Source organism: Malaclemys terrapin, chromosome 11 (genome assembly GCF_027887155.1).
Source record: "Malaclemys terrapin pileata isolate rMalTer1 chromosome 11, rMalTer1.hap1, whole genome shotgun sequence".
NCBI classification, from domain to species: domain Eukaryota; kingdom Metazoa; phylum Chordata; order Testudines; family Emydidae; genus Malaclemys; species Malaclemys terrapin.
Genome location: NC_071515.1, coordinates 5780001 through 5797178, shown reverse-complemented (window position 1 = coordinate 5797178; position 17178 = coordinate 5780001). Strand labels below are relative to the sequence as shown.

Here is a 17178-nt window from a genome sequence, read left to right as displayed (position 1 = left end):
TCAAATATATAAAATATAGTGAGAGCTGAGACTGTTTCAGATAAAGCATTATCTATGACAGTGTAGGTGTATTGTTTACGTATTTTTGTAAAGTTGGGGGATATCGGTTGGGAGATAAAAATACATTTTTTATATCGGTTGAGGGATAAAAATACATTTTAAAACGCTGTATTTTGGCTGGTACATGAAATAGGCATGATAGTGATTTCCTGATGCAATAAACCACCTCCCACTTTTTGTAGCATTTATAATACAACCTTGCAACATTCCATTCACCTACTTACTTGGGGTGAATAATTTTAGATAATGGGTGACTAGAAGATATTTTTTTTTCTTATCAGTTTAATAAGATGGAACTCGTAGATTTTATGCCTGGGCTGGTGAATTCTCAGGGCAAGTTCTCCAGGCTTATCTCTCATATATTGTATTGACTAAACAATGAATTGTAAATTCCCATACTAACACTATTTCTGCTTCCAAAGTGCATGTTATTTCCTTATCTTGCTTTCTGGTTTCTCTACTTAGGGCATTTGAGGAGGGGAAAGGAGGTTGGACATAGAAGTGAATGTATGGAGGGCGAGTAGGAATGGTGCCAGCAATATTAAGCTTTTACCTGGATCTGTGTCAGGTATATAAACTTGCATTTCTGATAGAAAAAAGAGAGCCAAATGATGCAGTAGAAGTGAGTCTGGACTCTTAAATGAGTATTGTATGCTCCAGCATGCAAGCACACAACACAATCAAGTTCATGAAGCAAAATAATTGTGTCTTAAACAATTTTGCTGTTTCTGCCCTCTCATCCTACCTACTCTGTCCCCCTCCTTTACAATCCCCGGTATTTATGTTTCCATAATAGTGATCTGATGTGGCTAGCAGAGTAATTTATATAATTGGACATTATCTTGAGAAGCAAGCACCTAATTAGATCAGAATAAACTGAGGGTTGAGTTTTGTTCCATTTCTCATAAACTTTGGCTCATATACAGTATCAGAAACATGGCCCAGTTTTCATTATTCACACTAAAGTGGATTAGAGTTCTGTGATGATGGAGACATACTAAAGTTAGGAAATTGATGGTGCTTTTTGGTCAAGACTTAGTGGATCATCACTTCCTTGACACAGAGGAACAACATGATAATGATTATTCAGTTGTATCAGACCTTTATATAGACAACAAGGCTTTGAGTTTATATCAATAAACAAGGTTCAAATCGATTGGTATTCACCTGAATAAAGGTAAAAGGTGCAAGCACCACCTTATCTAATTTACTGTACTTCTGCTTGTTGTTAGTGTTATTTGTTTATCCATTAGTTTGTAGATGATTATAATCATAATAAATTTTATTTATATAACCCTTTTGCTGATTTTTAAAGTGTTACATAAACAGGACAGGTGAAATATTATCATGTAAAGCAACCATAAACACATGAAAAGACCTAGGTTTACAATTTATGATTAAAACTCTACTATCTACACAATATACATAGACATAAAATGTAAAAACTTAAATATCTTAGAAACAGTAGCCAATCAGTTGTTTTAATTGTCATATTTGAATTCAGCACATCAAAATACATAATAAATAGCACATTTGATCTCTGAAGCAGACGATGTCTCAAAAATTGTAGACCGGTGTTATTAATCCACCCTGTGCACATGTGTTTTTTTTAAAAAGTACAGTGCAAGTAGGCTATATTTTGAAGGTCATTGAAGAACGGCTGTGTCCTTCTGCATACTGGGAGAGGCAGCACATGCATTCTCCTGGGTCAGGCAAGCTAGAGAAGATCCAGACACATCATGTTGTAACATCTCCGAGGAGCTGGCCTTGGCCTGCTCTCTGATCCAGAGAAAAGTATGTTAATGAATTTTGGAAGTCACAGTAAACAAGCAAGCTAATTTTGTTTAAGATTAGGATTTGGCATGCTAGGGCTACATCTGGGGTCTCTAGCACAGACGAGGTTACCCAGAAAAGGGGTTAACAGGGTTACACGTGAAAAGAAGAAAAATATTTACTAGCAGATGTTTAGTTGCACGTTTATTTTTAGGGATTGGTTCAGTGTCTTTCTCCTGATTAGTTGCTCTTTCTCTCATTTCCTCTCACTCTTATGCAGTTGATTTATTTAAAGGTATGTCAGCACAGGCTGAAATGAAGTACTATGCTTCCTCTTTCTGCTTATTGCTGACCGTTCCAATCATTCATTTTTTAGCTCATTAGCTAACGGGGGGATGTGAACAGTGGTCCTCCAGGGGATTGGAATGAGGTTAAGTGATCTACTGCTGACAACTCTGCTCTTGGACTGGCCTTCCTTTGGGAAAATGAAAGCTCAACCAGGACAAGCTGTGGATCCCAGAAATGAAATTGTGACATCAGAGAAACAGTTACAGTATTTATGTCTTAGTGTCATAATTCCTAGGGTGAGCAGGTACAGTGGAGCCAAAACAGTCTTCCAGGAAAATCGTGAGAACTTTCCATTTTCAATTAAATCACTCACACCAAAGGAGAGCTAGCCTGTATTAGGGGAAATACAGCAGGAGAGAATGTCTGTGAGCCTTTCTGGATTTTCACTCAAAAGAGTAATACACCTCTACCCCGATATAACGCTGTCCTCGGGAGCCAAAAAATCTTACTGCGTTATAGGTGAAACGGCGTTATATTGAACTTGCTTTGATCCGCTGAAGTGCGCAGCCCCGTCTCTCTCTGCCCCCCCCCCCCCCCCGGAGCGCTGCTTTACCGCGTTATATCAGAATTCGTGTTATATCGGAGTAGAGGTGTAATTCTGAAGTTTTAACGTACCGACCCAGGGGAGTTTGGGGAACACACTGCCAGCTCCAGACTATGGTCAGCCAATCAAAGGTAGGCTATAGGATTTGCTATAGGAATACCCAAATGGAATGTCTCACTTGTGCCTCATTTTGCACATTGGTTGTGTTTGGAACCTCACTTGCCATCAGAGGTCAGAAATGAGCTGTCCCAGGATGTGCTAAACATTTAAAGCCTTTTTATTTGTGTTTGCGCTGATTGCTCTTCCCATGGCTTTCCGCTAGAACCCTCAAGTGGAATTTTGGGAATCTTTAGCCAGGCAGGTCATGTGGTATTCAGATGAAAGTTTCTGTGTTATTCATCAGGAATGTACTTAAATGGCTATTGTCTGTCTAGATATATAACAGACTGACACTTGCTATCCAGTATATTCCCCAATAACTACTGTGTCTAGAATTGTTTTTAAATAGTCTTGCAAACTAGAAACAATTATTGACATTGAAGTATCTTCCATTTGAGGATCTCAAGGTGCTTTACAGACTGTAAGGAAAAAATTCTGCCACACTTACCCACCCTGAATTGTATCTTACTTCACAAATAGTCCCACTAATTTCAGTGGGACTACTTATAGATCAAGGCTTTACTCAATGTGAGCAAGGGTGGTAGAATCTGGCCCTAATTAATTAAGAGACTCAGTACCCATAGGAGGTAGGTGAGTATTATGCCCATGTTACACATTGAAGAGATTGAAGTAAAGTAAAATTAAGTAACCTGCTCAAGGTCACAGAGCAAGCCAATGAGATGACACAGTAGCAGAGTCTAATATAGAATGCAGAACCCTGCTCTTGCAAGTAGACTCTCCCATTTCCTGAATATCTTGGATTACCAGTAACTCTAGCCTTTGCCCAGCCCTGCAACAGATTTACTATGGTTGTACAGAACTCTGCTCACAGCACACAGTAAGAGTCAGAGAGCGAGACAGTGGTTTGTTTCACCAGGTTATGTAGCCGTAGAAATCTTTGAGGGGGACCGGTTGTGTCCTGCACTTTGCCTTCCCCCCCCTAAGCCAACAGGACAGCAAGGGTGAGTGGCCTGTTCCCATCCCCATAGACAGACCCTATTAATGGATTACCCATAATAACCTAACAAGTTTGTGGTCTGTCCTCCTTACTCTTTTTGAAACAGGGTGATAATGTGGTCCCAGTTTGGAGCTTAATGGCTGATTCCTGATTCCCCCAGGCCATCCAAAAATGACAGCTTCTCTTTGTCTGATAAGCCTTTGCATCACTCTCAAGCAGCTTTTTTGCCCCTTTGCATAAGATACACATTTTTAGAAGAGTTAATGTTCCTCTGTAAAAACTGCTTTTGGAGCGTATGTAAATGCTGTGGAGGAAAAATAGACAAACTGTTAAAAAATAGTGTAAACATAACATCCATTCTCATGAATTTTGTAAAACTTTGGCAACCTAAGGTGCTGAAAACTTCCAGCTGATCCTGGCACGTTTAGTTGCTCCGTCTGTGCACACTGAAGTATCCGCTCTCTTGGCTCGTACTGATGTTACGCTCATCTTTAATAAAAACAAAACAAAAATCCTTTTTCTCATAGTTGGATTGTGAGTAGAATAGAAGGTTTGTTCAAAACAGCTTCTTTCTCTGAACAAAGAGCAATTTCTGTTCAAGTCATGGTCCCCACAACTGATGCCACAGCTGGGATTGGAACTGGGAAAACCTGTTGCAGAAACAACTACTGGTTGCTGTTGCTGTTGGTCCCCAGTGCCCTTTCAGTCCTTAAATTTAAGATTTAAATGTTTTGTTGTGGAGCAGTTGGGTAAAAGCAGCTTTTGAAAAAAATTGGATGTATGATTTTAAGAGAGATAAATTGACTGTGCCCTGACCTAGGCAGTGGTCCCAAAATAATGCTGTGAAATGCACTTAATCTGGGAGTCCTGCCCATTTTGTAAGAGTGAATTATATATTTATAAAATACTTGGTATATTATACATACTTTTATTTTTAACAAATATTAAAACATTTTAAATGAGGCTTTCCAAGTACTGTACCTGTTTACTCCATTGACTTGGAGATGTACAAGACCTGGATAAATAATAGTTTTACAACCAACTGTGGTTATTTTTTAAGAGTGCATAGAATACCAAAATGACACAACTCCACAATATGCATAACATTTTAGGCAGCTGGAGCTATGCTATTCCATCCTTCTCACAACACTGGTACTTGTTGGGTTTGATTTTATTTGTACACAACAGCCCTAGATAAGTGGAGTATTAACCTTCCCTGTCAATGTATGTTTGTGTCACAATTTTAACATTATTCAAAAGTTTTCTTTTCTCATATTGAATATTTTAAAATAGAATGTACTTTTAAGCAGCAGCATCACAGGATATTTTTCAGCACACAAGATGGTTTCAATATTATTCAGAGTGTGGTGGCCATTTGAAGGATTGTCCAAGCCATAATTTTTGGAATAAATTGAAAAACTTTTTCTTTATGGGGAAAAATGACTATATATTGCATAGTTATAGGTTGAATTGTCATTTGTGTAGAAAAGTGCATGCTTTGGAAAGCTTTGCATGAAAGCATCCAGAGGGGTCAATGTAAGGTCACTCCACATGTACCAGGAAGTGATGCAAAACTAATCCAGATTTGCTGTTGGAACTATCTGTTTACATAAGTATTTAAAAACAGATTAGGGCTAACCTGACACTAGATTACTGGGAGTAGTGTAAACACTGCTGAAAGGTGTAAACAGAGCTTTTCTTTCTGTACTTGAGAGGGAAAAAATGTCACCAGTAAGTAGCTTTCCTGCTATGTGCTGTATGTGGTTTTCACAGGACAGACTGATTATCATACAGATACCTGAAGTATTAGGCAAAGGGCCCCTATAAATGGGAATTTGCCTGTGACCAGATTCCCCCAAAGCACATCAGTGTGTGTTGAAAAGATTTTAATAGAAATTGGAGTTACTTGTAAAATGTGGCATTATCCTACAATTCAACTGTATCTAGGAAGCTTTTGGTGCTTACTTGGTACAGTGAGAGGAAATGATGCTTCGAAGTCCTGAGATTTTCCTTAAAAAATAAAAACCTCCTGAACCTCTGTCCCATTCTGAAACAAATTGGGATGTTATTGTTCAGTGGCCGAATCTGACAGCCTGAAAAAGCAAGTCAGTATCTTTCAGTCATTTCCCTTTTCTTTCTTTAGATGCAAGCAGGAGTCCGTTTTTTCATGGAAGTGAACTTTGGGGAATTTAGTGCTGCCGATGGCTACGTCTAGGCCCAATGCAGGCAAATTCTGTGCACACTTCCCCTGTGTAGCTTTGCCAGCACATCTCAGTCCTGACCAGGAGCTCCGCTTGGCTGCTCCAGTCTTGGGTCTCTCTTGAGTAGAGATGGCCGGTTTTGCTGCCCTATGCCAAACTGCATGGCACCAAACTTGTTCCACTTGTGACCCAAGGCATGCTTGAACCTCTGTTTCTGGAGGTGAAAGGCTGGTACATGAACTCAATAGGTAGTGTAGCTCTCTGGCCAGGTACAGCCAGGGGAGAAATGTGTAGATGTCATAAACTTTGTCGCACGTATCCGGCATAAAAGAAACGTTTCTGAGGGAAGCTTTTTTGCTGACATTTACAAGAAGAAAATGTTTTCTTGCTAATTAGCCTCTCTGTATGGCAGTGTGGTTTTGGATTGTTTGTCTCCAAAGGTGACTATATATCACACAAAGGCAATGGAACCAGTTTTTGAATGGCGTTTTTCTTTTTGCTTCTCTAGGGAAGAAAAAGAGCGCTGGATACGTGCTAAATATGAACAGAAGCTCTTCCTTGCCCCGCTGCAGTGCCTGGAACTTTCTTTAGGCCAGCATCTGCTACAAGCTACAGCTGATGAGGACTTGAGGACTGTCATCCTGCTCCTGGCCCATGGAACCCGGGAAGAAGTGAATGAGACCTGCGGAGATGGGGATGGGCGCACAGCCCTTCACTTGGCATGTAGGAAAGGAAATGTAGTGTTAGTTCAGCTCTTAATTTGGGTGAGTACCTGCCTTGTGGTGTTGGGTATGCAGTGCTGAGTTACCTTTCACTGGTCCCTATTGTCTAGCAAACATTATTTCAATATGGCCTTTCAGAATATTGCTATGAGCATATTCCAGTGGGGTGCTCAAGGTATCTCCCTCTTTTCCTTAGTCTAAATGTTCCTATTCCATTCAAATGATGGCACTTAAACCTTCTTGGAGATCACTTGCAAAATGTGTCTTTCGCCACATCTGTTTACATGTGGTAAAAACTGGAGTGAGACATGGGGAGAGGGATAGGTGCACACACTGTGGAAAATCCGCATAACATGCAATGGTGAGAGATTATTTGCGGGACCGGCAGCAGGTGAGGATCTTCCAGTAGAAAGCTGTAGGTGCATGAAGCGTGTTTGTCATGTTCAGATTTACAACCCCTTAAAATAAGGAGCGTCTATCTTGAGTATTTCTCTCTGTCCGTCGCATCCCTCCCCTTAAACTCAGGTCTAGCTGTGCTGTTTTCTTTCACTCCATTTTAACGCTTTGTTAGAAGCAGGGTCTCAAATGGCGTCTGTTTTTTCCACAGTATGGCGTGGATGTTATGGCCCGTGATGCCCATGGGAACACAGCGTTAGCCTATGCCAGGCAAGCCACAGGCCAGGAATGCATTGATGTTCTCCTGCAGTATGGCTGCCCTGATGAGCGCTTTGTCCTGATGGCTACTCCCAATTTGTCCAGGAAGAACAATAACAGGAACAACAGCAGTGGAAGAATGCCCACCATCATCTGAGGAACTTATTCATTTCTTCACTGACCTGAGTAACATCCACAGGCCTCATACTGCTCCATTTTCTTCCCAGCTCTGACCTGTGAGTCTTATACCTCCCCATCTCCCTTTTCCCCTCAATCTCTGTCCTCTCCAGAAAAATCACATCTGGACAGTGTGAAGGGACCAGAGGAGAAAAGGGGGCTGCAGAAACCCTTTATTTTAATAAAAGGTCTTGAATAAGGAAAACTGAAAAAGGGAGGGGTTGTGAGAGAGAGTGGTAGTGAGGTCTCTAATTATAGCACATGACATGGGACCATTTTACTAGTTGTCTTCAGGCAGAGGCTCTACAAGTGTTGAAAGAAGGGGTGGAGGGAGAAGAAAGGAGGAGGAAGAGGAGATGAAAGAAGAAATGGTAACTTTCCTTAACTGACAGTTAAGCACATCAGTACATTTCACCTCTACCAAACGGAACACTTGGATTTCATTCTCTTCTCCGAAGAGCTTGACGGCATAAATCAGAAGCAAGCACAGAGTTTGTCAGGTTTGAAGCTCCTATGATGGTATGTGTCAAATCAGTTGTAGCTAATCTGTCCAGGGAGAATACTGGCTTCATTACACTTGTATAGTTGAGTTCTTCCAGCATTACTGCTGTTTAATAGAACATGATTAGTCATCACGGAGAAAAAAGCATATTAGCTGAGGAGGTAGTTACATGGCACGCTTCGGTGATTGCTTGGATGTGATTGCAATATTCTTAGAAGCATCATATTATCTCAGACATGTTCTTTCAAGCCCTTGGAGCCCTCCTTTCTAAATTCACTGTCATAATTTAGTATCTGTTTAATTTTTCAGTCCAAAGAGAGGAAATCGGTTGCTGATTGTTATTTGACTGCAGTCTCCTTGGTGTAAAAACAAAATGGAAAAAATAAATAAGGATAACTATGAAACACAAAAAGAAATAATGAATTCTGCTAAGGAAAAACATTTCAAGTACATTTAGTAAAATAAATAAATGCAGTAAAGGCTACTATTTTTTTTCAGTCACAAGAAATACGTTCTGTCCTTTTGCCACGTAAGTGTGTTGAGTTTTTTGGTCACTCTTGTGATGCATTGCCTAAATTATACAGATTTTGTATTGTGTCTTTAGATTATATGTATGTAAATCTATTTGAATAAACAGGTTCATAAATATGCATTGATTTTTGTACAGACAAATGACACCTCTGTTAATTTATAAACTATAATGGATGTGAACTAAATAATGTGCAAGTAGTTAGGATCTGAGGTTTACAAATAATTGCACATTGAAAATATTCCCAGCAGTGAACTGTATTTCCATTTGTTTGATGCAAACCTTTGAAGAACATATCAGAATCAGGTGATGGCATATTTGGCTTACAAAAAAAAGGTGTACAGTATCTGTTAGGAAGAAAAGGAGGATGTCTCTCAGTAGCGTAAACATATTTTACATTAGAAGCTATGATGCTTTCACAGACACACAGCCTTGGGGCGGGAGGGGAGATCAGATTTGTCTAATAGCTAAACTTAATGTCGTTCTCTGAGGTGGGCTTGGCCTGGCTTCTTTGACTCTGAACTTGGCTGCTTTGTGGAGCAACAATGATAATGTGGAAGGAGTTTGGACAGTTCATCCATCTACCAGTTTTAATACTTGATTCAATATTTTAGTAGCACTAGACTGATGCTGGTTTCTGAAGTCTTCTAAAAACTGAAATTGTGGCACAGAGAAGTAGATGGCAAGGTTTCTGGCAAAAAGAGAAGTGATTTTTAAGTGGCATATGGTAATATGAAGGTGGGAGAAGGGTGTATTTCAGGGGAAGTTGAAATCTGATCTGAATCATGTGGCAGAGGAACAAGTGTATGAAGTTGGTCAGGTGCACCACAGCACACTGATTTGCTAATCTACCTGATCTTCATGTATTTCACGAGTTTCTGTACTTCTTGGGGCTCTGTATGTCTGTTCAGGTCAGAATGGGAAGAGAAAATAATAAAATTTATGTGGACAAAATTGGGGGCGGGAATGTAATATCCCGTGGGTGTCCAAAAGAGGCAGGTTTGGCCCGAAAGCCAGAGTCCCCCAATGATCAGGTGAGAGAAGCCACAAGGGCTCAAGTAGGTGGACATCGATGGGCTTTCCTGGCCCTTTAGAATTCTGTTTTTATGCTTTGTTGCAATAGGGGCATTTAAAGGGGAATGGAAAAAGCTTTTAATGTTCGTTTTACCAGCCTAAGCCAGCAGCATCATGCGTGCACATGTGCATTCAAAATGATAAAGCTATTTTTGGCTGGGTTTTTTTTTTTTTTAAGTAGTTTGCATAACGGCGCCATCTTTACTCACACACTGCCGTCTGGACTTAGATATTGACAGGTATCTTCCTCCAACCTTGGATGACGTCACTAACATCTACAACTGAACATGAAACTGCACACTCAGCATTCTGCTGCTGGGTGTTGGTGATCTTACCATCGGTAGCAGGGGACACAGTAACCTGATCTCCAGTCTCTTGGCAGGCCGGTGAAGTAGGAATTGAGAGTCTGATTTCCAGAAGTGCAAACCAGCCCCCTGCTGTTTAAAATACTTTGTTTTAAAACAAGTTTCCATTTTTAAGCCTATAACACATGCTTTTTCAAAGCTGGTATTCTTCCAAGTTTAAAATGCTTTTCCATTCACCTTTCAATGATCTCTTTAAACCAGTCTTCCTAGCATGAAACATACCAGGGCACTGAGAAATAAGGGGAACCAGGCTAAATTGTAACAAGTGTCTGACACTGTAGAGGTCCATCATATCCTTCTGCGGTAAAGGAAGACATTCAGAAATTGTAGCAAAGGAATCTTTAGAAAAGAAAACTCTACTGTATCATAGGAAGGATGGTTTATCCAGACAAACAGAATATTAACACACTACTTTAGATAAAGCAGTAACACAGTTGTTTAAATTAGCACATCATTTTCTTAGACATATTAGTAAGGGATGATCATAGCAGTGTAGACCAGTGCTTTTGTAGAATATGAGATAGCTTACCTCTTTGTAGTGGCATATCCCAAAAGTCAAGGGATGTCTGCAGGGAAAATATACAGCCCATCCACTTGGTGGCCTTCCCAGTCTTTCAAAGAAAATGCCACCCAGACATTGTCCCTGGAGACAATGTAATGCGCACTAGATGTGGAAGGCTTGTCATTATTTTGATAGATGTGGCGTAGGCCCTGACAAACCTACGTTTTTGTGCTATCTAATATTCATGCCTGTAACCAATTCCCCCCTCACCTCCCATTGAGATGGGAGGAGTAGCAAAGGGGTTAATGAGGCACAAGTTACTTATATGAGCAGATTCAGGTACACTTGTCTCCCAGGAAGTTTGAGTCCTCAGGTACTTATTCAAGGAAGCTTGGTCAGAAATGGCTGGAAAGGGGTAAGGCACTGCTTGGGCCTTTGGTCTTTAGGACTCACACCGTGAGAGGCAATGGGACAAGATCAGGCCAGTGTGAATAACATCCCCTGTTTGTTGCTAGCGCTCTGTCTTGTATAGTATAATATGCACTGTACTTAAAGAAACAACAAAAATTTCTCGCTTGGTGTTCCAGTCTGTCTCCTAAGTTTAAAACTAAGAAAAGTCTCATGTTTTCCTTTATAAGATAGACCCCATTTTATCTCCTTCACACACTAGGGTACAAGGTGCCCAGAGTTGATGCTTAACAAATATCTCCCAGACATCCAGCAGAGCTAGTCTGACTTTGATCGGCATTAGAAGCTGACATTTTTGACACTAAGCGCTTATAGGTGATGTGGTAGCATTTTGCAGAGGGTGATCCTGACCCCGCCAAGCCATTGAAACACAAAAGATACAGTAAGACTTCTAGACGTCACAGTAATTTTTTACGCTGATTCGTCTCTTTTAATCCGTCCACTTCAGTTCCTCACTTTTGCTTTTAGCCCCTCTTCTTGCGATTCTGGAACCCACTTACCAGAATGTTTATGTCCTTTGAACGTGTTAGGAGCAACTTAAAAACCAATTGAAGGCCAGGCAATAAGAAATCCCAATAGAAACATGCTGGGGAGCTAAATCTATTTCTGTTTTCTCAAATAACGGAGATCCATAATGTCACCCATTCAGCCCTTTTCCTGCTCCCATTATCTTCTTTCCTATCTCCTCTGCAGTTTATCCACAAGTAATAAGACACTAAAATCAAAGCCATCTTTGCTATTAGCATTGGCATTTCCATTCTATTTGTTTTAATCCAATTGCTGTTGAACCATAGAGATGAGCCTGATGTGGAACACCTGGGTCTTGATGTTCCCAGAGTTTGGAAGGCTGCGTTTCATCTTGTAGACAGAGGGGCCAGATCCAAACTTCAGGAAAGTTTAGGATTTTCCAGATCGGGGGTTTGGTCAGGGCTCCTCTCTGTTTAATCGATTTCAATTTTATTACTAAATGGGGGTAGAAGAATAAATGCATCTTGAAAGTGTTGGTGCATTCTGGTTCACGTGCCATTTAGAAAGCTGTTTAACTATTAATTGGAAAAGGGGGAAGATTTTTAGGCATTGCTACCTAGGTACAGTGTATAACTGGTGTGTAAAGATTAATACTGTTTATTTTGCTGTCTCTTTCCCCCACCTCCTTCAATTATACTTTGTAGGGAGCAAAGAGCTTCCCCTTCACTTGATATGAGATTTGCTCATAGGAAGGGGAAGTTGGGTAAAATAGGAAAAGTCAGAGAAAGATTGTGAATATATAATGTTAAATACACTCCCCTAAAAATTGTATCTAGCACTACAATGTACCATTACTCATGGGGCTGGCACTGAGAGTCCAATTTGTTGCTATTTTCAACTTTTATATTTGTACAGTGATCAGGAAAGATGAAATAATATGTGGGTCTAATAAAGTAGCAGTAGCTAAGACAAGCACAGATTTCACAAAAGATTTCTAAATAAGTGGATTCCTTCACTACTGTCTTGGGGAGCCGTGTTTGCACCCCAAGAGGGAACATGTGTTCATTCAAGCTATCACTACTCTACTTTGAGAATGCAAATGTAGGGGACCAAATTTTAAGCAGTTTAGCCCTTGCTTGGGAAAACGCTGATAATTCCCTTCATGTTTTATATTAAAGCACCTTTATTTTCCCACAGTGGGCTATTATCGTCATTAGTGTGTGGGATCTCTGACCTTTGCTTCATTAGTCTCAGACCCCTGATTTATTTTAACGTCTCTTATTCCATTTTTGTAGATTTGTCATTTAGAAAGGCAATCTTTGGCATTTTATCTGTTTGCTCCACTGTAAAAGCACTCCTGGTTGCAATTCTTTTTGATGAAAGAATAAAATAAATCTCAAGTTTGAAGTTGTGTTTTTCAGATCAGGGTTTTACCTCTTGCATATTGAACTACAAGAAGAAGAATGGTTAAGTAGTTTGAGTTTGAAGGAATCTCCTAGCTGGAAAAGATATAGATTACAGGGAAAATTATAAAAAGCCATAGGCATGTAGATTTGTTATATGACCATGTTCTGTTTGGTTATCATGAACCAGGGTTTTTTTAAATCTTTGGTGCTCCCATCTGATGGAAACTAATCTTTATTTGACTGAGTCCAAGTCACATATTTTAAGCAGAGGAGATAAAGGTTTTCATCAGCAATTAGTAATTTGGGTTGCCTAAATTGAGAATTTCAGAGGGCTGGGTGCTCAACACTTACTGAAAATAAGGCCCTAAGACTGGCCCCACAAAATCACTAGTCGCTTTTTTGGAAATCATGGCTTTTGTTGTTTTATTTCAGGTGACAGCAATATATGGGTGAATTTGTTCCCTATACTTGTCCTCTGAGCATTTTAGAGACTTGTTTAATGGGCAGATAAAACATTTAAAGATGTTTATATTGAACATGTTTAGCTTTCTTATTTACATCTAACATTTCTGGCACATCCACATGACAAAGGTGAGATTCACTGACTCTCAAAACTTTAGTCTTCTCTCTCCTCTCTTGGCCACCAACCTGTGGGTGTTTGTATTGAACACCTACTGCTCATAGTTCTAACAGCTGAGGTTTTGCCAGTGCTCCAGAGCTAGTCATTTTCAATATAGTGTGTATGTTAGATTAAAATGTGAGGGAGAAAGGGGTGTCGGGTGTTATAAAGCTTTTATTGGCATGAGTTTGGAATGACTGAATCATTGACCAGCAGTGATTACACCATCAGGTACATTGTGTGCCGCATATTTTACAGAAAAACTGATCAATGATTTCCGGTTTCTGCGAATACCAATGGTACAATTTTTCTTGTATCCTTCCACCTTTAAAGCCAAGTTATCTAAGTTAAGGTGGAGGATGGGAAAAATGAATACATTTTAGAAACCTCTTAAAAATTATCTAAAACTTTTTATAAGTCATAATAATGTCGCTTTAGTCTGAAATCTTGTGTCTTGTCACAGCTATAAACAGATACTCTAGCTGATTAGAAAATTGGGTCTGTCCTTGCTTCTCTCCAGTAGTATTTAATCTTTTCCTAGTCCTGATGGACCACAAGATATGGGACCTTAAACCTGCCACTGGTGGAGGACTTAATATTGCCCAGCCTGTAGATAAGGCCAGTGTAATTCTCAAAGCTAATTCCACAGTTAGGGTGGGGGGAAATGTGTGGCAGGAAATGTGTGGCAGGTTCATTATGGGGGGGCCAGGGTATACAAATGTAATGGTGGTGGTTTGGCGAGCAGCTCAGTGTTTTGGAATCTTAGAATGAGACCCAGTAGAGTTGGATAATTACTGGGCAGAGTGCAAGAGAAATTGGCAAAGTTGCAAGATAAAGGTAATGGATGGATACTACTAAATGTATGATCTACAAATATTTTACAGTCTGTGTATGCACATGTTAATATATATATATATGCTATATATAACACATGCAATATAATTTTATATATAGTGTGTGTACATATATTTACATATATGCAAATCTATAGTGAGTGCCAGGTTTTCAGTTAGGTGTACATAACTGCACATTTTCACATGCCTAATTTATGTGCATGAATATGTGCATGCATGAAGCAGGTGTTTGCGAGCATAAATGAGGCATGCACAGATAGATGCACGGAACTGTGGATGTCCAGTCAACAGTAGATGCTGTCTATGTAGATATAATTATGCAGAAAGAGACACACAGTAGTACTTTTGGGTGCCCACTGAATGTATGGGGTTCTTAGTTCAGATGATGGTGGGGCAGGCAACTGGTTGTGAGCGTGGATTCAGCTCATTCAGAAAACTCCTTCAAACTAAAGGCGCACACAGTGTCTTTATCAAAAAAAACCAAACTCACCACATGTCGCAGGATATGCCAACTCTACCGTGATTAAAAATGGCATAGTCAGCCCACATGGTTAACCACTGTGTTCTAGGCCGCCATAGTGGTGTGTTTATATTCTATGAAAGATGAGTAAAATGTTAGGGTGGGAAAGGGATGCAGAAGTTGAGAGGGACTCGCCAGTCAGAAGCCCATTTTGATATATATAATTATGGGGAAAGTGCTGAGAACTTCAGCTGACTGGCTGAATTGAACTCTGAGAATGACAGTCTGACCTTCTGCAGCTGTTTTAAATAAATGCCATTTGACGTCTTACTGCCACTTATATAATGTGTGTGTGTATATATATATATATAGGATAGTTCAGGAATCCACTCTGAGGAAGATGTTTAAAAGAGCACTGTCCAGGTTGATAGTTCCCTTAGACCTCTCCCTGCCCTTCCCTTCACATGTTCGTTAGCTAAATTGTGGCAGTATATTAGTTTCTGAAGAGATTGTAAGCATCGACTCTAGGGTATGTTAAGGCACTGCATAATAGTGGGCAGTCCATAAATATTAGATCATGATTCACACCATTGCAGTTTATAATCGTGGTAGGGAAATAAGTTAGAGAGCTCAAACCTGATAAGGTAAAGATGCCAGTTCTCTGCAGTGAAGGGAGGTATGTTGGAAAACACAGCTGTGGGGGTGTAATATTTTTTTAAACTTTTTCCCCCTTCTTGTACCTGAACATCTTCTAGGACAGGATAATTCTAGGACAGGATAATTCATAAAATGACTGATGTATTCCAGGCTTGAATTGGATTCAAGATGCACACTGCAGCTTCACACTGGGGTCATTTTGCCAATCCACAGATAAAGTCTGGCTAAAGTGTCCTCTAAAGCACAGCCCTCTCCTCTGTGGAAATACAAGGCTTCCTGAGCCACAGAATGAGGGACACAAATTGGTCCAATCAACTTTATTTTTGTTAGGCTAAAGAAAACGTCAAGATAGTTTTTAATTGTTACACAGTTTGTACAGCCTGCACAAAGGGAGAGGGAATATGTGGACTGATTGTCTTTTTAAACACTTGTTAGGGAGTTGTGCTGTGTAGAAAAGATTCGATAGATCTTTGTCGTTTCTCACTTCGTCTCTCCTAGGTTTCATGTTTGCTGTGAGCCCAATCCTGCAGCCTTTACTATGGCAATCCTCCCATTGGCTCCAGTGGGATGTAAGCACGACCTTAGGTACTTCGCTGAATCAGAGCCTGAATAAGGGCTGCAGGATCAGGCTGTAAATCACAAAGGGCTAAATTCTGGACTCATTGAAGTCAAGGGGAGTTTTGCCACTGAGATCAGAATTTGGCATTCAAGCCAGCCAGCATGGCTTTTAAGATTCCTTTATTTTGGAAGTCCCATTGATCACCCGTTTGTGGTGGTTAAATTTTTGTGTTTTATACCTGCCTGAATGCAAACCTTAGATTTCTAAACTGTTTTACCGTTCTGTCCCATTCAGCCGTCAAACCCTTTAGTTTCCCTGCATTGTCACATTGGCATGTTTCTTAAAGTGGGGTTTGGGGGAGTGGGGGAGGGAACCGGTGAATGGTGATGCCCAAGAAATGTTTCTTGGGTAGAGGCAGGAAATGCCTAGCACACGACAGACTTTATAGTGTGTTTTTTTTTCTGTTTCTGTAAATAGTCATGTATAAATGATGACAAAGCAGTGTGGAAATTATTAAAAGAAAAAAAAAGTCTCTTCTGTTGTTGTTTTTATATTACCTCATTCAGCAAGTTTGTTTTACAATGACGCAATGATGCTTTATTTATATTGTTTGTACTGTAATTAAAACAATTGACAGACATTTCACTTTGCTTGTTGTTTCATATGATCTTGTTTTGATTAAATATGCCAGTTTGTATTATGTTTCCCCTCAACCCGTGCTCCACCTTGAGATTTTTGTGTCAGCTGTACAGTATTCTGAGTTTTTAAAAAAAATGTAAAGTAATGCAGAGAGGGACTGCCATACTGTATAGGTCTCTTTCTAATAAAGACAACAAAACATATCTCTCCTGGCTTTGGTTCTTTGCCTTAGTCTTCACCACAGAGGATGTTGGGAGATAACTGCTCAGAACACCTGTCAGGCATGGTCCAAATATACTCAATCTTCTCTCCGCATCAGGAGCTGGAGTAGATTGCCTCTTGAGGGCCCTTCCAGCCCTACATATCCAAGATTCTACTTTTTCCTCTTATGAATGATATGAGATGCTTTAATTTTATTAGAATTCTTTGGAAGGGTCAGTTAAAGTAGCACATAAACGGACAACTGGTTGACGTAATTTA

At 39.9% G+C, this 17178-nt stretch overlaps 1 protein-coding gene across 5 annotated transcripts in view; it reads left to right on the top strand.

The window, feature by feature from the left end:
* AGAP1 (ArfGAP with GTPase domain, ankyrin repeat and PH domain 1) overlaps positions 1 to 16901 on the top strand; it is a 661893-nt gene extending 644992 nt beyond the window's left edge. For all 5 annotated transcript variants that reach the window (XM_054043263.1, XM_054043261.1, XM_054043262.1 and 2 more), the window contains 2 exons: positions 6552 to 6807; positions 7373 to 16901. In XM_054043263.1, coding sequence (XP_053899238.1) covers positions 6552 to 6807; positions 7373 to 7576 — 460 coding nt within the window. In that variant the 3' untranslated portion in view covers positions 7577 to 16901. The remainder of the gene's footprint in view (positions 1 to 6551; positions 6808 to 7372) is intronic.
* The last annotated feature ends 277 nt before the right edge of the window (positions 16902 to 17178 follow it).